This window comes from Bombus affinis, chromosome 3 (assembly GCF_024516045.1).
Source record: "Bombus affinis isolate iyBomAffi1 chromosome 3, iyBomAffi1.2, whole genome shotgun sequence".
Taxonomy (NCBI): Eukaryota; Metazoa; Arthropoda; class Insecta; order Hymenoptera; family Apidae; genus Bombus; species Bombus affinis.
This window is the reverse complement of record NC_066346.1, coordinates 4811478-4837756: the sequence shown is the minus strand read 5'-3', so window position 1 is coordinate 4837756 and position 26279 is coordinate 4811478. Positions and strand designations below refer to the sequence as shown.

Sequence of the window (26279 nt, the reverse complement as noted above, 5' to 3'; positions counted from 1 at the left end):
GCAATAGCGAGATTTGACCAACGATTGGCGAAAGAAGAATCGTCACAGCAGCGATTGGCCGGGAGTATCGATCGTTCGACCGATACCGCTTTATTGTCTTCCGACCAATAAGAAGAGCGTGCATTTTCGTCTTCTATTATTGATATTTCGTTGTCAATAGACTCGCAGATAATACGCTCGCGTATTCACCAGTCCCTGATAATGTTCAGCACGATGTTTTCGTGAAATGAGAAACGAGAAGCGAAACGATCGGTCGACTAACGCGTGTCGGGATGACACGGATATCTGTACTTTATCAGCCTCGTGCATTGTTATTGCAAAATTCTGCTGCGTGAAATCGCGCCGATGAATCGTACTTGACAATACCGCTATGTATTGGTCGCTTCAGCCATGTCCCATAATTTTGTTCGAACGATCGATTACCACAGCGTTATTAATTTCTCTTTTCCATTAGTCAGAGGACGTTTGGTGATTGTTATTCGGTATTATTTATCGAGTCAGCCGATATCGTTGATCAGGAAAAAAAAAAGATCTAATCTTCTTATCTAGATACATCACGTTTCACTCCTTGATTGTACTTCGTTTCATATTCACGTTTTAACTTTGCAATGTTTGAAGAATACACGTGTATCGCTCGACATTCCTCTGCCTTTGCATATTTGCTGTGATCAACTACTTTGCAGACGAATCTATTAGCCTCTTCAAGGGCGAATTTTTCAGAAAAAAATAATTGCTCGTTATTGATCAAGTGTTTATTTAAATATACAGATACGTGAAGCGTGACAGCTGAACATGGTCGAAATTATTGACGATAGAATAAAACGTTGTTGAGAAAATTTTTAATATTCTGGGAGCCACGACTTGTCGCGTGATTGAATTCTCTGTACATGAAGGAATCGAGAATATCTCAAGGTCACTTCTATTTATCTAAATAGAACATTTTTCTATACATTGCTTGATGCACTTTTTAATTCTTTACAAACAAGTAATAAGGTAAATCGAAAATATAAGATCGAAAAGCGATTAGATAAAAAAATACGTTAGCTTTAATGTATTTAAAACTTATCGTATGTATCATGAAAAACAAAAACAGAAAAATACTACATTGTTACTCCCTGTCTTTCGTATTGCATCACCAATATTTTCCACAATATTCAGCTGTCACACTTTACGTTTATAGCCCTGTATATTTGTGGGTACTAAATGGGAGATACAATACTCGAAGAGTATATTGATAGGTCTAAGAAACATAGTTTCTTTTTTTTTTTATTTAATTTGTACTTTACAATTTGTCCAGCTGGATATTTGGTAAATTTTTCTAACTAAATTGCTAAATAACATGTGGGTGGCTACCCCCAGCGGGATACCATCCAGAAACGTAGTGTACACATATATGATCATATCTTCCAGAATTATACTTCAATTACACAAAAAGTAAACCTACACATACGTATCGATATCTTTGAAGAGGTTAGCACTAGAAACAGATGATAATCTTCTATTTCTTTTTTTCTAATGCATTATATATAGTTATGTACGTAGTTATATATAGATATGGTATTGAAGATAATTTATATATAAGATAATTTATCTCAGGAATGTAAGTCAATTTTAAGGGAATATAATTTATTATTGATATAAAACGTATTCCGATTTATTCGAGACGCTACTTTTATTCAGGATGGTAGGAAACGTGTAAAATAGTCAGTTTCATTCGCCCTTGTCGACGATTCTACAAAGAATAAATCGAATGTACTGGAGGTCGCAGTCGCAAAATATCAGGATCCGCTAGTTTACGACACCGTAAGGGCGAGGGCTTAAAATTTATGCCACCCTCAAATGTCGACGCTCTTTCTTCCTACAGCCGAGGGTAACGGTGGCCAAGTAGTCGACCCGGACGTTCGGACTTGACATTTTCTTACAGGAATATTCACGTCTGGTAACCTCAATTGTATTTTTCGGAATGAAGCCTAAATTACAGAAAAACAAAACCTGCATTCACATGCAGTGATTACAGTAAGTTAATCTGATCGACCAGAGAGCTTTTTGCCAAATGATGGAGCATCGGGTAACCAAGCCACTGGTTTCTGCCCATTGTATCCCTTTGCCCTCCGAACCTCGCCGTCTAAATTAGCCACCGCTCGTAGGCAACGATCTATAACAATAGCAAAACCACGTTTCAGAGTAACCCCGAATATGGAACAACGCGATACGTTTTGCGTCACAGAATTATTTTACGATGGAGTAGAGGAGCGTTTATACGCCATAGCGGGCGTTTGTGTATCTGTGAAACAGGCAGTTCGTGCGCTTGTTATTAGAGAAAATCTTTGTACCGCAGCTGTTTGGTATGATAATGCGGCAAACTTGCGAACAGCTACTACATGTCACTGTTAAAATCGGATTGATTCGAGGGGAAAACAATACATATCGCGTTGTTTAACTGGACTTAGTATCGATATTGTAGCGTGACAGATGCATGGACAACGTGTTGATAAACGTGGCTGTCCTTATTCAATAAATCTTATTAAATAAATCCCCTATCGAAATTTAGATGACGATCTAATCTATATATGCGATGACTATTTATGTAGACGTTCCATGATACCCGTGTAAACACAGATGCGATTATTTTTGTGTGCGTAGATGATCTAATCGTGTCGATAAAAAATGATAGATACGTAATCGATGATTTAGTTACTCTATAAAGTAGATATTTTTCGCGTACATACAGCGCGCGTCAATGTCAAACTTCCTGAAATTTCATTAACGCTAAACTGAAACGCGATAACAATAACTGTATCGGTAAAATTCGAAACCATTTGGAAAATGTGTACAGAGGTTACAACGTATTTATTAATATTAAATGTAGACATAGTTCTCAAGTATCCACGATATCGTCACATGTACGTGACTTATCAGAAGTTGTCAAACTACCCGGCTGTGATAGACACGAGGGTAGAGAACATATTCGTCTACGACAAATGTTCGATACGATTCTCATTCATTAGAGCTGGCTTTATGGAGTACCACACGTGCTCAAATATTCTCTGCCTTTCCCTTGCTACCCGACATCGGGTTTCAATTTGTGGCTCCGATTCTTGTAACGTGGTAACTGGTGTATCAAGTAGCACATTTTTTATGTAACCTATCACGTTGGCCTATAACTCATATATATTCCTTTCCTACGTAAAAAACTAAATAGTAGGACGAAGTATCGCAATATGTGAAGACTGCAGAGGAAGAACATGACAAGTCGCATTTTCTATCTTTTACAGAGAAGCAGTTTCTCAACCAATCCCGTGTTTCCAAAATCTATTTTCGAAACTAAACATGTGTTCTTTCATCCCGTCCAAAATTTATAAAATATCTTGGCTTCCACAAAACTTCGTCAATTTGTCAGCTATTTTTAAAATACACGTCTTTGGAGCTAGCAGATGCTCATTTCCGATTACGTCACCCTCAAATTCTCCTCCCCTGATCGCATAATGACACTGGAACCAGGAAATGTACTTGTCATGTTTCTCCGCTGTAATCTACATATTTTATATCGTATAAAATCGTCCGTCCGTTTGAAAACGATACTCGTATTTAGAAACGAAATTCGTACACGCTTAATGGAATAATAAGATCGTTGAAAATGACTCGTTTAATGATAATTTTGACAGGAAAAAAAAAGCAACTTGGAGGCGCCGGGCATCGATCCCGGTACCTCTCGCATGCTAAGCGAGCGCTCTACCATCTGAGCTACGCCCCCTGATAACAGACGCTCGAATTCTGCGAAACTTCCGGAGCAAAGCTCCGATAGCGTGACACAATTTCTTCTAATTGATTTTTCGCTGACTTGGCAGCGTTAATTGACAGCCGGTTAATTAAGAAGTCGATGCAACCGATTAGACGTAAGAATCGAACTATTGTCCTTCGAGGAATTCGTTTATCGAGGGTCTCCACTGTGTTGGTTGGTCATTGTTGAGTCATCGTCAGTGTATGTCAGATCGTTGCACTCTATCGTTTAACTAAATGGTAATCATACGATATTACGAACATAATTACTGAATCGAAAATTATTTCAAAAGATTCGAACGATATACGAGCTTCTGCTAATTACTTCGAAAGCTGCTGCCATCTTGGATTTCCAATTGGCAACAATTGATTTTATATACGTGTAACCTCCGCTCGGTCTTAGTTGCCGAGATATAGGCAAAAATCTGTCGGTACTACTACTACAGCGAATTCTGTCTATAATTGTGAGTATGCGTTGGTATCGGTTATCAGCCGCCTTGCAGCGCGGCGGCGGCGCCCCGATTTAAAAAGCTAACCCAAACCCAACTCTTATCTTTTGTTTATACGCAGTGCATGTAAACGGGGGCTGCGTGTGCTTGAGTATTCTGGGATCAATTCAACTTACAATTCTGTATACAACTGCGTATTAAAAGTGATTATCTGTTTCTTCACGACGGATCAGATCCGCAGGATAAAAAGACATTACCCTTTAGATTTAAACATTAGATTCAGCTAGAATCATTTATTATTCACGTTATAGCACCATGCCAGAATAATTTACTTATAATTCTCAATGAGAATTGATTGTAAAATACTCGCAAATAAAAGAAAGAAAAATCTATTTGTTCGACCGATCGCGAGGAAGCGCGTCAACGAGAGTGGGGCAGGCGGTCACAAGTTTGAGCTATAAACAATAACACAATTACAATTCATGCTATGCTTTATATTTTATCGTTATCATTTGAAATTGGAGACATTCCAGTCGCGATTTCGAGGCGTTTAATTTTCCACTTTCAAAATCGTGTTGTCGTTGGAAGAGATCTTCAAAGATGTTTCTTGCTGTCTCGCATATGCGATTGTGTATGACTATCTAGATTCGTAAAGTATAGAACAAAGATAAAGGATATCAGTGGCTGACGGATGTAAACAGATCGCCAAGCAACGAACTTGCGACTGTGTCACAGACACGCACACATACGGATAAAATTCTATGTAGCGGCACCGACAATTTTTATAAATTTATATCTCGAAAACTAGAAGAGTCTGACGGTAACGAAAAAGTTCAAAATATTCGTTTCTACGACATATTAAAAATCATCGAAATGGAAGAGAGCAGCAGCTTTCTAAATTAATTAGCGAGTTTCTTAGAAGCCAAAGTGATCGACTCCATTTTATGTTAATTTCTTAGTTCCATTGCCTAAGTGCATGGTTAGTGTTCAGTTGTCGATAAACAAATGAATTATTTCTATAAGTTATTTATCGTAAGAAATAAAGAGCAATAAATAACAGTAAATTGTAATTTGTGGAGCCGATGCATGTGGCTTCTGAACGGCCCCTATGTATATAAAATGAAAGAATTCGTTCGAATTTTAAAGTATTATACACACGATTCGGTAGTAAAATTTGGTAATGGTCTTTCGTGTCATTAAAATTCATGGATTTCGGTCTTCTGCTTCATTGTGGCTTCTTGCTCCACTTCGACCGATAATAACGTCTCCATTGTTTCGAAGGCTTTTATGTACAATGATGCGTCATTAGCAAAGATAAAGATGATCCACTAATGCCACGTGGTCCAAAAGCGTGGCTCGTGCCATAAAAACGTTTTACACAGTCTGATAACACACTAGCCAAAGAAAATGTCGGCGACTTGACTCGAGTATTGAGTCACGGTTAGAACAAAGGTATCTTTAATCGGTCGAAATGTCTGTACACAAGTTCCTTGGTACATATTTGCAGCTTTGAACTTCTTTGGAAAAACATGTTAATACCACACGTGTAGATTATTCGGTTCTTATACTTTATATCGATAAGCAGTCGACAGCAGCTCCAAAAGTTAGATTTAGATATATTCTACTTAAGTATCAAAGACCAGAGATTACAAATTATCAATATGAAAGAGGAGAATTCATTAAAAGATCTCTTAAAAAATATTACGTAATTTACTTCAATAATTGTTAATCCTCTGCCGTCGCATATCGAATCAAATTCGATATCGTGTCTCATTCGATTATTCTCAGTGTCGACGTATGTATGTATGAAACATATTGCTCTCTGTGTTGGAATTTAATTCAAGAAAGACACCTGCGGGCATATTATTAATATTTATGCAAATTTATGTTTTTACCAACTAAAGAAACTGAAGAAATAGCGGCTGAAAAGAAATTTCCTCCAACTATTATGACAAGTACTTGTAATACTTTAAAATTAGCTTATTGAATATATAAGATTTTATTTTGCCCTTTGATATAACAGATTAATATAGGTTACAGAAAAATAGATATAGAAATAAAAAAAAGAAAAAATGAATGGAAGAGACAAGCAGGAACAGAGGATGTATATGTACGAAGAAAATAAAAGGAATGAGAATAGACCTGTAAGAAGCAATAAGACACAGATACGATATAGGGATATAAAGGAAAGTTATAGCATAACATCGTTATAGAAAACGCTCAAGATTACAGAAAAAGGGTAAAAAGAACGTTCTAGTTCCACTAGTTCCAGCATGGAAGGGAGAAAGTGTCAGGCTGTGCGTGTTCGCAACTTTTACGATCCTCCGGAGTTCTCGGTCCGTAAGGCATTATTGCACAACACGAACGACAAAGAAAAAAGGAAAACGAGGGAGCGCCAAGTGAGTTGAACAGAACTTCCCTCTTGATTTACTCGCTATTCCGGAAACAGCCCTCTTGACTTCCGCGCTGGTTCTTTTCCAATGTTGCAGTTGCGTTTCTTTCCGTGGTCATGACGGTTCGCGTGTCTTCGGCACGTGGTCGTCCATCGTCTACCACCTCGACGTTTGTTTGCTCGTTCCCTCATCAACTAATTCGTGACTATTTTTTATCTTGCAACAAGCACTGTAACGCCGCTTATCGGACGTCGTTTTAGTGTAGGACATTATGATGACTCATTCCCCCGTGACTCGAAGCTACATCGACGTCCTTCGCGTTCCGTCGCGCAATTTCTCACAAACTATCAAAACTTATTATTGTTATTGTACTTTGTCGATTTTATTGAAACTCTGACGGCAAGAAGTCATCGTAAAACGTGTCAATAATTTTTCTGCTGGTCAATTGCTTTTATCTTAACTGAAATGTGACTTAAAGCGAGACCGGATAACAGGGAATTCACTGTAAGAGCACAGGACACTGCCTGATGATTTTATGTAGAAAAGACAGACCAGATAATCTTCAATCGATGAAGTGTCGGCATAATTATAAAATTCCCAACGTTAATATAAAAAAAAAAAAAAGAGAAAAGAGAAGTTTGATATACATATAAGAGAGGGATGACGAGAAATGAATTCCCGCGGATAGATAAGTCTATTTTGCAACCGGAGATGAACGCGATCCGTTAATCTACACCGGCGATTTGCAGTTCGTCACAATGTAATGGAACGATAGTTCGCAACGTTACAGCTGAAACGTTTCATTGCCACGTAATACCTTGCCGGGTTCGCGATGTGACTCATCGCCGCGAAAGGATTCTAAAGTGTTTTTGCATCGGCGGCCTTGATCCGCCAGTTCGATGAGAGTTCGTTCAGAGCAAGAGGGAGAAAAAAGGAAGAACGAGCACTTCGGTTAAGTCATGGCGGCCGATTAGACGCGTCGATCAATCATTCCGCTATTTTCCTTCGCGTCTGTAGTGCTCCTATTCTTGCTGCGACACACTTCTTTTTTTTTTTTTTTTTATTATCATGATACAGTTCGTTACGTGACTTTAACAGCGAGATCGGATGATCGTGTACGTTGCATCATTGAGAATATAAATCTGTCTAGCTGCAACGACTTCATATTGCTCTTCTGTACTTATTGACCGCGGATTTTTATAGACATTCATATTTTTATGAACACGCAAACAGATAGAACTTAATACCGACTCGAAATTGAACTACACTATACTTTGAAGATTTTATATATCTTTACGTATTGTGCGCGCTCTTTGCACTCTTATATCTTTAAATTTTTCGTTAATGCACAAACATCCGCGGCTTATTTATTATCCATTACTTCGGGTGCTCTTGTATGCGCCTAAAAGCACTTACAGGAACCTATATAAAGAGTATAATGATTTCGATAACGTGACTCAGCGTGCTACGATCCAACCGATGGTTTTTCTCGAACAAACATCAACCTAGCAGTCCGTGTCGTCTAGAGGCAGTTGACGAGACCATTTCGATGATTTTGCTAGCAACAGCTGACCGTTGCAACGCATAGAGAGTAGTTCTCTCTTCCGTTATAACGGCACAATGCGTGCGACCGGCTGAAAGCTACTGCACGCTAGGAAAGAACGAGCAAGAGAAAGAAACGAAGGAAAAGAGAAAGGGATAGATAGATCGGTCACGGGTTAGACGGTGACGCGTGGTTATAATATAGTAGAGGGGTGGTTGGAAAAAAAGCGGAAAAGCGGAGAAAGCAAGAACAAAACGAAGCTACCGAGAGTGTTGCTCGGTCGTTTGGTGTAGGGAGATGTAGAGAGGAGGCGGGGGATGCACGTGAACGAGACAGAGACCGGATAAAGAGCGAGAAAAGAAATCGGGGATTAAAGCGGAATGAGAAAGACGGATGGATGTTGGAGGAGGGCGTGGAAACGGAGAAAAGAGGCACGGTGGAATATCGCGATGTAGGGAATGAACAAGAGAAAGACGCGAGAAAGAGACACGGCGAAAGAGTGCATGCCATGGTGGGGGAGGAGAATAAAAAGAGACAGAAAAAGATATAGAAGCTATACATATACGAGGAAGAAGGAAAAGGAGAGGAAAACGGGCATCGAGGAAAAGAGATAGTAGGAGTTGGTGGTGAAAGAAGGACAGAGAGCGAAGTAGGAGTGTACGGGACGATGGTGGATTGGGAGAAGGGGATTTCCGAGCGACGGGGCCTATAATATCGTATGGCAGTGCCGTAACGAGAGGCGCTTTCCCGAACGTTGACCTCTTCGCGCTTCCAATACTAACCTCGCCCAAATGCCCGCTCCCGGGAATACGAAATACATAATATGTATGTAGAAACTTTGGTGTCTCTCATTGCAACGGTATGGCTCGAGCTGAAAGATCGTCGGCCTTCCTGGAAACCGATTGACCGAGAACATCTCGAAACCTCGATTGCGCTTTAAAAGACCTTCCCTTCCCTCTATATTCTACATTAGGATTTATTATATTTTACACCGAACGCGTAGAAGTGAGGTTCTGCAGCTGTTTCCGGAAGCAAGCTGCTCCGGCCTTTTAAACCGGCCTTTTCTCGGAACTTGCCTCTAAGCGAGCTTTTCTTTTCTTTCGTGAATACTTTACAATTTAAAAGGAAATTTTAACATCCATAGGGTATTTATTGGAACAATGAAAGAATTGTAATACATTTCCCGAGCGAATTTCCCTCCAGAGGTTTCATTAGCCTTGCGTTAACGCGACCGTGATGCTGGTACGTTCTTCTCGGTTTCGAAAACCGAGAACGGCATCGTTCCTCGCTCTGGAACAGTTTCAAACGCAGTTCGATTAATGGTTCGTCATCATCGATCGTCATCGAAAAGCCGAGTGACTAGACGCAATCAGCGTCATTGTACTAGACGTCGCGGCTGCTGACACGGTGCTTCTATTCTTACGATGAGGAGACGTCTAGTTAGGCCACGCGACTCGGTACGAGGGATTTTTGTGGGTTCGTTCGCATGAAGAATTCCGTGATGCGGTGCCATCATGACGTTTCGTACTCGCGACAAAGGGTCGTAGGTATTTTGTGGAAATGAAAAGGGGAAAGAGCCCTTCTTCCTTTCCGGCCGAGTCTTTATTTCACGTTGTCCTTGGAAGACAAAGGGACCTTAAAGGCCCTGAAAGGTTCTTCATCTTCTCTTCCCTGAATACAAAGAGACCGGATAGTTTCATTGATCCGAACAGTTACGAGGAATATTCGCGAATCATAGCGTCCTCGTATGTACATACACCCAACGCGATAACGTAGCCTCTTCACTGAGAAAGAGCCTCTTCATTAACACTGATAAACAGCGAACGTTCCACCTTCTCGAGGATTATATACTTTTCAGTTATGCAAGGGGAGATTACCGGTTGTCGTTTCGCGAGAACGGTGACAAACTACCAGGTAACGACAATGAAAGTGTATTTAGAGTAGAGATATACAAATCGGACAGCAACCGGTGTAGATTCTGCTACTTTCGTGCTCGTATGCAGCAACACTCGTCTCAAACCCATGATTTTGACTTTCTCCCGACGTTTTAAGCTGAGAAGTCAAGGGAAGTACGAAACGGGCCGGTGTTCTTCGTTTACTTTTACACTTTTACCAGTGGACCGCATAACACATTACAACTTACATCGTACCGATAATCAGATGGGATCGATATTTTTAGCACAGTTCGTACTCCTGTTGCTAAGGCATCAGCTGATCAAGCCGGCTGCCTGCGTGCACCAGCCCCGTATCTATAGCTACCTACACTAACGTCCCCACCAATGGTCCCCTCTCCCCTGTTGCCCGTTGACTTTAACCGAACGCATAACCAAGTTAGATATTCACGAAACGTTGCAATGAATCACGAATTATCTGAAAGCAAAACCCTCGTCTTTTTATGCGCTTTATCAGAATTTCGCTTTAACGACCCTGGCATGGTGCGCGCTGTTGCTACGGCACTGTCGACCAATGGCAGGACCGGGGAACCGGCAAGTCTCCCCACCAGCTGTTCATTCCCCACCACGCCACCTCGACCAGATGATCGCAGCTCGTAGCTTAGCTCGACTATCGAAGCATCAGTTATCGTCAGTTAGCAACCGGCTCTCTTTCCGTATACATCGTTCACCGTAGCAAAGCCCCAGCACGTAATGTCCAGTGTAACCTGATTCTTGTGCTCTTCCTAATTATGTGTCGGTGTTGTGAACGATCGTAGTCTTTTCTACCTTCTTCTTTTTTCTATTACATTTACTGCTTTTTTACCGTTCGATCGTACTTTTATAAAAAATTGTGCAGTCGTACGAGAAGATCGAATAGAGCCTGTCGCATACATAATACCCAACGCCAGGGTACGAGCAATATTTCTGTGATATTTATTATGATTGGTAATTTCTCGCCGGTGTTCCTCGCGTGTGATAACTCACGGACGTTCTATCCCAAAGGAAAACCTACCGTTAAGACTTACCGGTGAAAACGATTCTTTTAAATTTCGCGACGTCACGTATATACGTATACCCGTCATTTTTTTTTACCAAAAGAGCTTTAGATCGTCAAGGGACTGAAGAGAGACCTTCTCCTTTTTTTATTACGTACAACATATACGCGTACGTTTTTACGTTATTATATACGTCTGCCGAAGTCTTTCGTGTAATATCTCTTTCATACGTATAATATATATACATATATATAGTGTATTTATTAAAATCGTCCAAAATTCCTGTGGCTAACGTGACCGAGTCTTACCCCAAGGCGGATACGATCGCGAATTGTGGTGGTGCCGCCAGCATGGGTCAGATTGGAAATGACGTGAGTTTTTTACAAATTTTTTTTCATTTTTCTCTTTGATTTCTTTCAATTTTAAATCCCGGCCCAGGAAGCCGACCCCCTGGTCGCCCCCTTTCGAGACGAATGCGCCTGTCGCTGCCTACCGGCTTTTTCTTATTTTTCTTTTTCGCTTGGTAACAGCGAGGGGGAGGATCGACCGGCTTTTCGGGCTTCTTCGTGTTTTTCGTAATTACAGCCTATATAGACGTATCTGCGTGTACCGGCATTCATCATATACGTGTATTTTTCTATTCGCTCACGCATGCGGCCGGCGCATTCGGAAAGTCACCGAGACCTTACGATTCATCGAGTAAAGACAAAGTGTAATACGAAGTAAGGGAAAAAAGATGGTCGGTCGAAAGGGTTGAAAGGCGATATTTCTTGCAATACCGTCGAATTGATATTCCGTACGCGTTCCCTCGAATTAATTCCGAATTTTGAAACATGTTCAATTATTATTTATAATGTAAGCTGTCATGTGCTCATTTTTAATATTTAGCTTCGTATTATCGTATTTGAATCGCTATATTTGTATATACGATGCCTCGGTCGATCTCTTCGATCGTTGAAAGCATGCATTTTTTTTTCGTCATCCATACTCGAATAGATCGAATCGCGTATCTTTAAATTGACGAAAAATAGAGAATTCTCCAGATATATTCGATTCGATAACATAGAGAAGACCGGGTAATTGATTCTATTTAGAGAAAAGCGTAACCATTTGATTCACAATTCGCGTGTATGGCTCGTTAAATCGTAGCTCGTTCGAAGAGAAGCTGTTGTCGGTCTTGTGGCGTGAGACCGATATATCGCGCGTGAGGATCGGACTCCAGCTCATTTTTTTACGCGGATTTGTTCGTATGCGTTACGCTCGTTCGATAACGAATAAAGGGTTGATTGTCTGGAAATAACGCTTCTATAAAAGAAGATCCATGAAACATTACCTTTTTCTCGTGCTGGTCGTATCTCTAGTCGGAGGAGGTCGATCGAATTTTCGCCAATCGCCGGACCGGTCGTAACTTTCAAGTTTCTGTAGATTTAAGCTTTGAACATTTTTATTTTTAGATTTTGTAAATTTCGAAAATTCTCTTTTAAATTCAGACTTTCGATATTGCATTCTCCAGAATTCGATATTGACCTAATCCCTATCGATACATGACAATCTTGGTAGATTCTTCGATTTATTCTCGTGGACAGGTCAGAAATCTCGAACATAATTTCATAATGCGACGAGATATTCTCTTTACAGTATTTACCACTTCCTTCATTGGGAGATAGCAGGTGAACCTGGCTCACGGATGACTCGCAGCGGTCTCTGTTCTTGCGTCAGACATTTATCCCTCCCTTGCTTTTCCACGGCCCTGTGTCACTTTGCCAATTTTGTTGACGCGTTTCATCATCCTGAGCGTTCACCCAAAATCGACCTAGCTTTGTTCAGCTACTGTGGATGTCAGTTTGTTGATTTCACAGTAACCATTCACTTCCCACTCATAAATTTCATACCTTTTTAACATTGCAAGCCAATGACGTGAGCATTTCGAAATCGATTATTGTTTTCTGTACCTTTGTAAAAGTTTTCCTGTCGATAGCTCGTCCATTAATAAATACCAAGGCACTTGCAGTAATTTCTACTATTTATATCGTCACCTTCCTCGTCACGTTTCGTCATTTTTTATCACACTTCCCTAAATTCCCAAACTTTTGTTTTTCTTCCTCTTATAATACATTACGTTCGATATTAACACTCGTTGAATACATTAATTTTACCGGAAACCTTCATTTTCCAACCTGTTTAGCCACATCGGGTGTTAATAGGTTCGTCATTCAAGCAGAGCCACGTTGTTATTTTTCGTTCTTCATATTGATCGTTTCATTGACGCATTTCGATCTTCGTCATAGAAATTTATCGTTGTTTTATCATTGTTACCTCAGCAAAAGAGTCGGTATTTTCGTGCAACGTGCGAGTTATCTAATGAATATGGCAACAAAGGCCACCCTATCGTTAATTATTTCTGTCAGACATTGTATATTTTTTCACATATGGTCAACGTGACTTTCATATATTGTACAAACGCGTTTATGAATATCAAAGTTCGCTTTGAAATAAATTCGACTTGTGAGTTGTACGTGTTTGTCTTGTTATCACGTATCGAACGTTTACCTATGGAATTCCTTCACTGTCGTCAACGGACGATAATTGAACGACGCTTTGTTCGAGTTGATCACCCGAACGCGTGTAGCATTTCGAATAATTAGAGGGTTTTGCCCCTCGACAGAAACGGGTCGAACGAGAGGGAAAAAATCATCGATGTTTGCTCGACGTTTAGCCAGTGTAACACGGGTAGCTTCGGAAATAATCGCTAACCCGTTTGAACGGTCCTTCCTCTAATCAGCTCGAACAATCTAAATAAGGCTGCTCTAATCATTTTGAGCGATCTACGGGAGAAAGAGAAACTATTCAGTAGTCAGCTTCTAAGGAGTTTTTTTTCGAACGTAACGCCATGTTTGGCGTTTCCTGCTTTTCCTCTGGGAGCATTTTTCTTGCGAAACCGTTTGAATGGCTTCGAGCCCACTTGTATCCAATTTATATCCACACATAGATCCCAGTACACTGCCGTATATCGTAAATAGAAATATAATATTTTAAATGACGAGGCTCTAACAGGTTATAAATTTTACCTTTGTGCTAAGTAATTAAAGTAAATTACTTAAAGTAGTCAACTTTGGAAAGTAGAGAAAAGGCGGAGCAGGTATTAGAAAAAGAAAGAAGTTAGGGACGGTTTGCGGCTAAGTCGATAAAGATCAATAAAGATTTTAGTTGGTCAGGTTGGTCAGTCCGCCAGGCGCGTCATTTACATGTAAATTTCCGCATTTTGCCATAATTTCATCCATATTTATTTGTCATAGCTTCATTCATAAACGTGTGTAGCTGGTCAAACACGTTTCGTGTATTGCCCTCTACCTCTTGATTTATATAAATCCTCGATAGCCTCTCTGAAAAGACGTCCGTATTTCAATTTCATATGGACACTGTGACACGAGATCGGCACAGGAATAATAGAAGGTTGAACCGTTCGCCTGGAGCGAGTTCGTTACGAGACAAGTTCCGTCGAGTCCGAGCGCAGTTTTGCATTTCTAATGTTTTCCTCTGCGCCGGAGTCGTGTTATGCAATCGTGTCGGGAAACTGTACGAACGTTCCTCACGACCCTCTTTGAAGTATACTGCAAATTGGCCGTGGAATTAACAGAGTGAGAGAGAGGGAGAGAGAGAGAGAGAGAGAGAGAGATGGGGTGCGTAGCTTTGAAGACTACCCTGGTTTTAAACGATTATTTTTACCCTACGACTCCTCTTTACTTCCCTCCTTTCGTTTTTCTCCTTTTCTTTTTTACTTCTCTCGTTTTTTTTGTTTCACCCTCTTTTTCTTCCTTTGTAAAGCGTGACGAGCGTGCACGTTCCATCTGGGCATGGTGGCCCGTTGAGACAGGCTCTCATCGAATTTCTCCATTTTTTCTTTTCTCTACTCTTGTTCTCTTCCCTTTCCCCATATAGATATACATATGTTCTTTCCTTCTCGTCGAGCTCCCCCGAGATCGTAAAATTGTTTTCCAAGTGTAAACCGGTTCTAGAGATCTGGGCTCTGGTTTTCAATGTTGTTGAGCGCGGTCATAGGCCGCCTTCGCTTCTCGAAGACCTCGGAGAACGGGTCCGGGCCCGTTCGGGCCAACAGGTTTTCTTGCTTTTTCTTTTCTCGTGTCATCGACAGCCGCACCATAACCATCGCTCAATGAACCAGCATTTTGCTACCTCCTTCTTTTTCTCTCGTCCCATGAAATCCTCTGAATTCGATGTTGCGTTTTTCGCCGTCGTTTTAGAAGCTAATGGCGTTCAATCCCCTTGGTAGTGGAAACATTATGAAACACTCTTATAACACGTCGAAGAATAATTCACCGTTTATTGGACTGGACAAGCTTATGCATCTTTTTCCTGAATAATGTGCGGAATTTTTAGAAAATTGCCACTTCAACGTAAAATAGGAATATTAGATACAGCGATCACAGTTCAAGTACGATGTTTTTCAAATAAGAAAGGAAAACAATGGCTTCGTTAAAGGAAAATCTACGTGATGCACCTTTTACAAATTTTTGTCCCGTTATTTCCAAGTTTCAAGCATTGTCGTTACATAATTAACGAGGCAGGAGTAATTCAGGACACGACATGTAATTTACACTTTAGTTACGTCCTTCGGTAGATCTATAGCCAAGCAAATGGATTTGAAATGGTCCTATTGTTATTCCATTCAGTATAAATCTCGTCTACAATTACGAATCTATTATGATCCGGATGGATCATCCCGGCAGAAACGAATCAACTCGTCCTCTATTTACATATAAAGTGCTTGCCGCTGACGTAACGCACCGCTTTTTTAAAAATTCAACTCAAACGCCTCGTATTTCGAATGGAAGTTGTTTACCTTAAGGTTTGAACGAAATTCTACAATTCTTGAATAGAACCAACTGTAAAAGATACGAACGATAATTAACCGATCTAATGTACATGTTCAGCCAGGTAACGAAGAGGTGTTTACGCACAGGGTGGGTTGTTTTCGTTTATCGTCGCGCCAGCTCTTATGTAAATGTTAAAATTTTAACGTAATACGCCATTGATAAACATGTTTGCCGGTAATGTTTGCGGATAAAGATGGACTCTAGTGCCCTGATCAGCGTTTATCTTCCTCGATTTTACGTTTTTGGGTTTCTTAACTCTACCGAAGCGAAGATATCGTATCTAGAATTGGTGAAATTGGATAGAAACATCGTATCTGGTTAATATTCTCTACCAAAAAATTTAATAATAGGGATATCCGAGTTTCCTTTTCCTCGTATTTCTCAATTAACTTGGATACGTTAATTTTTGTATGTTTCTCCAAATGATATTTCCTGATATAAATTATTTAACAATGCAGCCAGAAATAGAAAGTAATATAATTAGTGCAGCCAGAAATAGAATTATTTAGAAATAGGTATACCTAAACTAAATATACCTTTATATCGAGAAAAAAGAAATAGTTGTCAAAGAACGCTCCATTATTATTTTCATAGAAAACACAGAAAGCCTTTTATCTTGTTTTAGAAACTAAAAAGTTGCTGATAATTATACTTGCTAGTGTAGATAACTATCTGTATCGATTCGTTAATGGGCAAAATAATCTGGTTGTTCCTTTTACATAGTCTTAAACGATTGTTTTCCCTGATCCATGGGATTAACATCACGTGTTCCACTAATCTGACTTTGTTACTCTGTTTAATCGATTACTCGATACTCCACGACTTTCCAATAAATCGCTTGAAAAATATTTGTCTTTGTCATAGTTTCGTAACCAACTATTAGCGCTAATTAAGGAAAAGCAAATGAACGTACTGTTATCAGTCGTTGGTTAACGTCTTCGGTTAATTTCATGGCAAAACAATGAACGAATACACCGATATATACTCAGAGTTCAAGTGCTATCCGTTAGGGACAGAGATATATCTGCGAAAGCAATGAAGGACGACACGGAAGAAAAGACAGTTCAGTTGCTGGTAATTTCACAATGCACTCGTGTCCCCGGTTCCCACTATGATGGTAAGCGACATCTTTATTCTCTTGATCTGATCCATATTTCATGGACCCGTTACACCAGCATCCAACGGCGTCTGGAATCTATCAGCCAGTCAACGTATATAATTCTCGCGATGTTTTCTGGTTCTGTGCGGCCGTCCATCCTGGTTAGAAAGTCATTGTTTATGGTTCCACTCGCTGACCGGTTTTTCTACCAAGGGAGTCCCTGCAGTGGCGCCCATAAGCTTGTCCTCGATCGGTGTAATTGCTCTCCAAGGGGTTCCTCTTTTATTTTGTGGCCCTTTCTTATGACCGTCCTTCCTCTTCTTTCCCTTCTCCGCTATTCTCCCGTGATATTTTATTAATTTCAGTTCTATCAAATATTTCTTACGGGGAAACGTTTCTTTCGATCTTGCCCTGAATTTTTATCAATCTCGTGCTCGATATTTACAAACCTTCCGATCATCTTGAAATTTATTTGTGATTCTCTTTCATCGTCAACTAATTTTTTATCGAATGTCCTTCACATTGTGTTAATTAAAAATCGAAAGTTTTGCGTTGTTGTTTCACATTTCCTGGTACTCGGTCTTTGTCACCGGCGTCGTCGAGCCAGCTATTGAGACAGACACGGCGAGGCACGTTGAAAAAAGACGCGAAGAGCAAACGATAGAGGCGGAGACACATTTGCTATCACGTGTCGTATTCACAATCGATACGATGACGTCGAAGCCGAGCAGACCAATCAAACCACGGTCTAGCTTAGCTGCAACAGTCTCATCCGCTGATAAGAAAGGAGCATCGAACTCGCAAAAGCTCCTTTGTTTCCCAGACTACGTTCCCCCGTTTTTCTCGGCCTCGTCCCATTCGCGTTTCCATATTTTCCAGCCGAGTTTGTTTTTCCTCCGCAAAGCCTCGTGTCTTTTTGTTATTTTTTCCTTTCTACCTATTTCCTTCTCATTTTACAACGTGTTGTTTTGCAAATGAGAGGTTAGAAGGTCGTAGACGATCGTCTGAAAGGTATTATCGGATTTTACAAGGCGCGACCTTGGCTACACGTTTCGTCTCGATACGATACAGCGATACGGTATCGATACGTCAGCTAAGCGAACCCGTGTGCTCGCGTGACTCGAAATTCGCGGTAAGTCGAATCTAATTTATTTACTTCCAGCATCCTTTTTCTTACACTACTCAGAACTTTGTAGGTTTATCTATAAATTCTACTTTTTGCGATTTCGTCGTGAAACTAATTTTTAATCCTTGAAAGCAATTATCAAGGGAAATTTCATTTATGTCATCATGGGTGAACGTTCACTTTGATATATTCTTTAAGCGTGATATTCCCTCAAGAGCGTCGAATAATAGAGTGGGAAATAAATGGTCATTTAAAGAGTGTAATCATTTTTAAGTCGGCCATTAGGGTCTCTATTTTTCTCTCGAGCACAAGAAGCTAAATCTCGAGATCTCGTGTCCTCCAAATCCTACCTATAAGCGGCGTGCTCGATTTTAATCACGGTTTTGTATTCCGTTTTGTTCGAAGTCTCTTTGCTTTCTTTCATTCAATTAAAAATATTTTATTCACCGCGTGGAGAAAAGTTGAACAACAAAAACGTCGTTTAAATTCCTTCGATCGGAGCTTGGTGTATCGCTAACAGGTTGCGTCATCGGGTCTCGGAGTATCGGAAGCGAGAACCTGTCTTCAAAGGTTTTGAAAGGGAAACGACCGACTGTTTTGCCGGTTTTTTAGATACGGAATAACCGGGTTTGTTTTATGTGTTCGCGAATTCTCGTCGCTTCACACGCGCGATACGGCCAGTGACATTCCGTGGCGTATGCTGGGTGATGTTGTTTTAGGCCAAGCAAACAAATGCCCTGGACCGACAGACCACGCTTTGTACTCCGCTCTTGTAATGATAAACGGTTTAAAAGATTACGAAATCTAGCATGCCTTTTGAATGCCAAACTTCTTTTTCAAGATATCCTCCTACCGGTGCTGAAAGGTCCTTTTAAATACGTAGTTACTTATTCATTTATTTATTCGACCGTTGCTGCGTTAAGGTAATTGAGCGTACAAGTTTTACGTTGTTCAGAATTCCAAGCGCGTAGGGTGTTAAGAATATTAAAAAAATTCATCTGGAAAGCCGTTAATAAAACGACTCGGATAGACGGCTCGGTTGCCTTGTTTCATTTAATATACATCCGCTCGTAGAACAGCAAACAACAGCAATGGAGTAAAGAGGATCGTGAGAAATGCGAAAACAAGCAGCGTGCAATTGTTGTCGCATACGGAATGGCCACGGTGCAGCGTTAATCGCCGATGTTAATTAAGCCGTATCTCTGTAAACGATTGCGATTAACGTTGGCCGTGGGTGGCGCGTCAACGATATTATTCTATCGTCCCCTTCCGTTCCTTCAGGCCGGGTCCGTTTCGCGTCCATTTAGTCACGTACAGATCGTAAAACGTACAACCTCTTTTAACGCTCTACCCTAATTCTTCGTTTATGTGTCGCCTTGATAATTGACGTATTAACTCACTCCTGCGATAAAGTTATTTCTCTCGCTCTTCCTCTCCCGGCTGTTTTTACGGGTCAACGTTTGCCTAAATCCACCAATGAAAGACTACGAAACGTGACCAACGTTTTTTCATTTGCGTTCAAAGGTAAATCTTAGTCGCGTCACATCGATCAACTTTGCTGACGTTAATTTTCGAATACACATTTATAATCGTTACGACTTGACGAAACTTTTATTCGCTAAAAATGATAATTAATCGTACGCTTTCTGAGAAATGAAATATTGATCACGTATCGTAAAATGGTGCTAATTAGTTCTGTTTCTGACTGATTCGATCATATGATAATTGATAATAATAATTAATAACTTTCAGCAATTCACTTTTCATATTCTCAATATTTATAGGCTTTTTTTATCCTACCGACATCAGATTGAAGTAATTCTCAAACACTTACATCTTCGATAAACATCTTCACCGTACAAATTCTATTTTCTTTTCTTCTTCCTTGCACATGTTGTATCTCGTAGCCCTGACGAAAAAGCAGTATCTTTGTTCGTTTATTGACAGAAGACACCGAGGGGCGCTCGTTGCCAGTTTTATTGGGTATCTTTCAAAGATGCATGGTCGCTGTTAAGATTCAACTGGAGGAATGGCGTGGCTTGCGACCATGCCGCTCGCGCGTGGGAGTGATATACACGGAATAATATGGTACAAGGTTTCTTATAATCAACGCCTCCGAGTGTATTACCCCGGCACTCCGGTCTCTGGTCGAGCGTTGTTTGTCACTCGATCGGTTTTCTTTATTTTATTCGCGTCTCTTATTTCTGCTGCATTCGCTTTTACCAACGCGGAGAGACAACCATAACGACGACCGAGTCGCCTCGGCTTCTTCATTTTTCCTATTATTCTATCGTGACCCTGTTTTGAATTCCTTTCCGCACGTGTTCGAGTTTATTCGCTGAACACGGTAACAGTGGTTCGATCGCTCGATTCCTTCAAGCATAACAATACTGATTGACTTGCAAAAATAACAAATACATTCTCAAGTTCTTACTGACAGAATTCTCTGCATTTTGAAGCTTACTTCGTATAGTATCGATGAGATTCCAAGTTCCATGATAGTTTCGTAGCGAAAAATACGAAGAAAGGAGAAACAGTCATTAATAGCAAACAATATCATTAATTGATATCGGCGTGTTTACACATTCTTCGGTATGGTATCACCTTCGGTCCTCCAACTCTCAATTCATATATTGTTTCTGGTGAGAATACCACCAGATAGAGAACATTGAAACTGTTTATCAGCTTCCCACTAGTCCGCAAGAATATCGCTGCTGATTTATCCAACACGACTCATACGTGCAGCGAACATCTGACATCAAACGGTGTCGCTGACTCATATTGTCAGTGTCGAAATTGAAGCAGTCGTCACAAGCATAAAATTAGGTCGAATTTTTTTGATCTTCCCAGTCATCGTCACTCGGAGAGAACTTAAATTCCATTTCTGTCCGCACCGTAGCAATTTTACGAGCTTCTTCGCAGCCCCCTTCCGAACTGTTTTCTGTTCCACATCTGTTTCTAATGACGCAATTCTCTTCGAATCTGTCTTTGATGCGGCATACCGGAAACGCCCGTTTCGACCATTTTTCGACGTTTTAAAGCATGTTGTACACGCAACACGCAACGCGGTTATTTGGCGACGGTGACGCTCCACCATTTGGCAGATTTATGTTTCTAATGATGCAATGCGCAGTAAGTGCGATTCCACTATTAGCGGGATAAAGTTGATAAGTCGTGTAGCGTCATCGCTACAAAATCGCAGCGACGCTGTATCACTCGTCGTTAAAATTTATTGCATGCGATTTTTTGCCAAATAATATTCGATAAAATTAATGGGATGACTGCAGGAAATTATCAAAGATATATTCGTGATGATGTACGCGTTCAATGTAATATTAGTAGAGCGCGATGTAAACAAAAGATGCGACGTTCTTGCGTCTCTGTAGCAGTCGTAATTTCGCCATTGAAACTTTAGAAAATACCACTAATACATAGAGCAGAATTGTGCCTTTGCCATTACGAACAACTCGATTATTCAGATATCAGACTCACCGATGACTGACAGATATGTTTTGGCCTACCCCGAATAATTTACTTTGACATTATCTAACAATAAGTTACTGTATCCTGAATCAAATTTGGCGGACAGCTAGTGAACATGTTTACGTTCTCAGTGATGCAATGTCCAACACAGACCAACTTATTTGCTAAATAACATGTGGATGGTTATATATATATTGAACAATGAATGGCATCTGCAGCATCATAGCTACAAAATTGCATCGAAGTCACACCTGCACCAGATCTAAACTGGACCGTTTTAAAAAGTCCTCGGCTGTTTTTCCATGAGTACACAGCGGCCGTTTTGGGAACGACTGTTCGTTACCTCGATGGAAACGGGGATGAATAATGCAAGCGTAAAACAATATCCATTCCCCGGCACGTGGTATTTCCTCTAACGGAATCCTGACAGTATTCGGAACAAAATCAATTACCGGGCGCTCACACAAAGCAGCGACGGGCTGTACAGCCTGTACAAAACGACGTGTGCCCGAGCTAATGGCCCCTTTGTTTCTTTGTGTTAGCTGGAGCATCGCGAGCGCGAATCGCTAATAAACTGAACAACCGACACAACAAGTTTCTCTCTCCCACGCGGTTTTAGCGCACTTAATAACTTCACGGATCAGTGAACCGCGATACTCTAATCGTAATTTAATATTCGAACAGTGGTCCGGTGTGCGGAATTACCGAAGGATTAAAAAGTTCGCGAAACAAAGAGCGAAAGAGAAATAGCATTATCTTGGTAATTTTTATCTCGTCGATGAGAAACCAGCAGAAAAATATTGGAATAACATATTTCATCTCTCTTCGTTCGTTCAATTGCGAAAACGCGCGTGTATTGAAAGATAAATTGGACGATACCGCACGAGTTACGCATAATCTTCAATCGTGCACGCTTTTGAAATTATTACGTGGAAAGGAAGAAACTGAATCGTCGATAAACGTGACGTTGAGTTATTAAGTAGCTCGTTTTCGGATCTGTGCATAAATACAAGAGGGAATTACAGAGCTTTTTCTAATTACAGTTCTGCCGTGTCTGCAACGTTATTCGCCTTGAATGTATAGCACACGGTAAACATTTGTCCGACTAGTCTAAACTCAGCCTCAATCGAGATTAATCTATTCAGCTTGATCGTGTACGTGATGTCCATAAGTTTCGCCTATTTATGTTCGCCATGAATTTAGGGCGAGATGTTGGTTTAATCGGCCGAAATCGACGCTCGATGAAACAATTATTTCCCTTCAGTTATGTTTGGTTTGATTTGTGAATATTGTTGTTTCTTAAAATGTATCGTTCCACTTTTCCATTTCTCTTCTTCCCCGTTTGATTATCGTCGATTCTATATATCAATAAAAAATTAATCTTTACGATGTTTACGCAAATTCATGCTTTCAAAGATACAGAAGTATAGCCTACATACGTCTTTACGCGTTTAGATTTCCCGTTAGACGCGTCAACGTTGTTATAATTTTTGGAAAAATTCGCTCGAAAACATCATTGATTCTAAGAAACGCAGATTAAAACGAACTTAATACAAAATAACAGCAACTGGTGTGAAGCGAATCGCGAACTCCATTCACCAGTCGATTCAGTAGTGCCCAGATAGTAAGCCCGCTTTAATTCCCTCGTTTTTCAAGCAACGTCACCGACAGATAATGTCGGCCAGTTCGATGCTCGACATTTCGTAACTTGGCGTTAATTTTATCGTTCTCGTCGCGAATCATCCCATTATGCGTGCCCGTGGGAACGTCGAGATTCGCGCATAATCTCGCCGTCATTTTGCTAATCCCCCCTCGAGTTGCTACATCACGTGATTTATCACCGTTGCACAAGTTTCCTACACTTGTTTAAATGCTGTGCGCCAACTGTAGAAATTCTTATACGGAGAAAATTTCGTTGATAGCCATTGGGAAACTTCGTTTCACAGATTAACCAGCCATAACAACGTAGCGAAAGATTATCATGTAAATACTTGTAAATCTTCGCGCTCCTCCCCACGGAGCCGATCATTGTACTATTCTTTCCTGTTTAATTTCATTTATTTTATATTTATTCCATTCTACAATTTCTTTTGCTCCATATAAGTCGTCTATCAAGGTCATCGCAGTTTTTTCTCTTCGTTTACTTCGAAGACACGTGCCGCGGGAGCAAGACCGGTCCCGCGATTATAATTAGAAGCTCACGGCATATCCACGATCGCTGCATCGCTATTTATGCGATATTTACGAGCCTGACTATTTACGTGGCGCACCTAATCAGCTTTCGTTCCGATTGTCAACACGAGGCAACGTCTTCTTTATAATCTACTCCCGAAGAACCTAGTATTTTGTTAAACAGAAACATTGAAACATTCACGTCATCGTAAATGTATCACAAAGAAGAAATGTGTGTCAGCGGTCGTTAAGGTAAGCCACTCGAGCCGAGCTACATTTAGGTTTCAGATAAGGTCTCAGAGCGTCATTAGTTAAAAACCTCCGAATTATGGTATCTCGAGAAAAGTGGCCGGAAACCGCTTGAGTCTGGCTAGACGTTTAAAACGGGCACGGTGGCCGGATTATATCAGAATTTTAGAAAGTTTTCAGATACGAGTTGGATGTGATAGAGGGTTAATGGGTCCTTAAAGTATTTAAAAATTCATTGTGCTTTGTTCTTTCCTCCGGAACAGCATTCTAACCTATAATTAGGGTTAAGCATCCAGAAGAACATCTCATAGGATGAGATCTTCGAAATTTAAGGCCACGTCTCTACGAAGAGAAATATCGCTTGAGTGACACAGTGATAAATACAACTCTTAGACAACGATGCATTCGCACTATTTTTCCTTGGATGTTCCAATTAAGAAACTATTAAAAATATTGCAAAGATTCATTGAAAAATCATTGAACGCGAAATCGGCTACACGAGCAGGACGCACCACGTTCTCGCGAAAAAGCAGTGCCAAAAATATCTGCGAAAGGGAAGTGATAGTTTGTTTGGGAATCAAGATTTGAAAACGAGCCCTGGGGAGATTGCTGCGCAGCGGAAGGAAAATTCCATATGATTTGAAGCCTGTGGCTTGAAGAAGAGGAAGAGGAAGAGGAAGAGGAAGAAAGAATAGAGCAGAATACTGTAGAAATACGGGAGAATCGAGACACACACGGTCGAAGAGGCTCGCCACCAAGTCTCAGGGAACTGTGCGTGGGCTCGATGCCAGAGGCTTCTTGCCAAAAGAAAAAGAGTTCTCGGAAGAGAGCAGCAGGTTCTCCTCTCGCTCGCGTGTGTGAGCTGGTTGCAGCTTTCGAGGGCTTCGCTGGGGACAATCCGCCACGGGATCTTGCCAAATCTCGCGTACGGGTTAATTGAGTAATACTTTTGCCGTTGATGACGCAGGCGACTATTTTTAATTGGCCAGCAGCTGATTACCTTCGATTCCTCCTCGTCTTATAAGCAACGTACTTTTTCATCGTTGATTAAACTCATTGACAACGAGGTTGCTCGTTACTTTTCGTCGTTTCACCACCACAAAGTTTTCCGATTCAAATAAACACCGGTGTTTCGGAAGTTCTCTTCGAAATATTATATTAATTTTCTTCTGTAGTAATTTTCTTGTTTCGCGGAATTATTGGTATCGTTGGTACCATGTTGAAATTTATTTATCTGTTCCGTGTTATCGTCTATCTTTTTTGATATTTTCACGAGTCGATGTTATTTACCTCGAGTTCGATATCAAAACAGTTTGTCGAAGTTGAGGTGTCGCGAAGGTGCCACGTTTTGTCGCGTTATCAATATTTTGTCGAACATTGCTGCTCGTAACTCGGTTGAAAATCGCGAAAATAAGTCAACTAATTTCGATGACTAATTGTAAGGTCATCAGGTGTAAGTACGCCTTCCTCTTATCGTGCCTCTTTTCTGTTATTTTCATCGCAAACGGTAAACACTCGACGACTTCGACTATCGAGACTCGCATTTTTAATTGTCGTAAATGCGACAGTCTTTTTTTTATCAGACCGGCTCGAGATATTGTATTAATTTGTTATCGCCGTCAAAGAATAACAACTATGTTGCAAATTGTTAGATTTTATGGTCTACTGATTTATAGCACGGCATTACAGAAGTAAAAACGTGTTACATAAGACAAAATGCGTAATACGGAAACACGCGATGCAAAATATCTGTATATTTCCCATAAATGCAGCAAGAACCGCAGTATAATATAATAAGCATCGTTAGTGGGCTTTGTGTGGCAGTGAGGAAACAAAATTAAAACAGGTACATTAACGTGGATTGATGCGATGCTCACCACCACTTAATGGCTACATTCGTAGCCTTGTCTTTCACCTTGCAAATTATTATAAATGGTAGAGTTCATGTTTCAATATAGCTCGTCTTAGCTCGTCCTGTGATACCATTCACATGAATCGTAAATCTATTGATAGCACCATTTGTACTTACGTATGTACACACATACATATTTCGTAATCCAACAACTTCTCAAGATCGTTATCGTTTAATGATCGATATTAATCCTGTAGTTTAAACAAAACTTCTTCGCTATTTCGTAACACGCCACTAGACAAATAGCTT

The 26279-nt window shown here is 40.5% G+C and overlaps 1 protein-coding gene and 1 non-coding gene across 7 annotated transcripts in view; one reads left to right on the top strand and one right to left on the bottom strand.

Annotated features, from left to right (window-relative positions):
* LOC126914004 (sestrin homolog) overlaps positions 1-26279 on the top strand; it is a 147946-nt gene that overhangs the window by 106404 nt on the left and 15263 nt on the right. The window contains exon 1 of one of the 6 annotated variants that reach the window (XM_050717391.1): positions 10713-11465. The exons of the other annotated variants lie outside the window; for them this stretch is intronic. Within the exon in view, the coding sequence (XP_050573348.1) occupies positions 11445-11465 (21 nt within the window). The 5' untranslated portion in view covers positions 10713-11444. Of the gene's footprint in view, positions 1-10712; positions 11466-26279 lie in introns of those variants that run through there. 6 annotated transcript variants of the gene reach the window in all.
* On the bottom strand, positions 3682-3754 carry Trnaa-agc (transfer RNA alanine (anticodon AGC)). The gene has a single exon. It is a non-coding gene; the product is annotated as a tRNA-Ala (tRNA).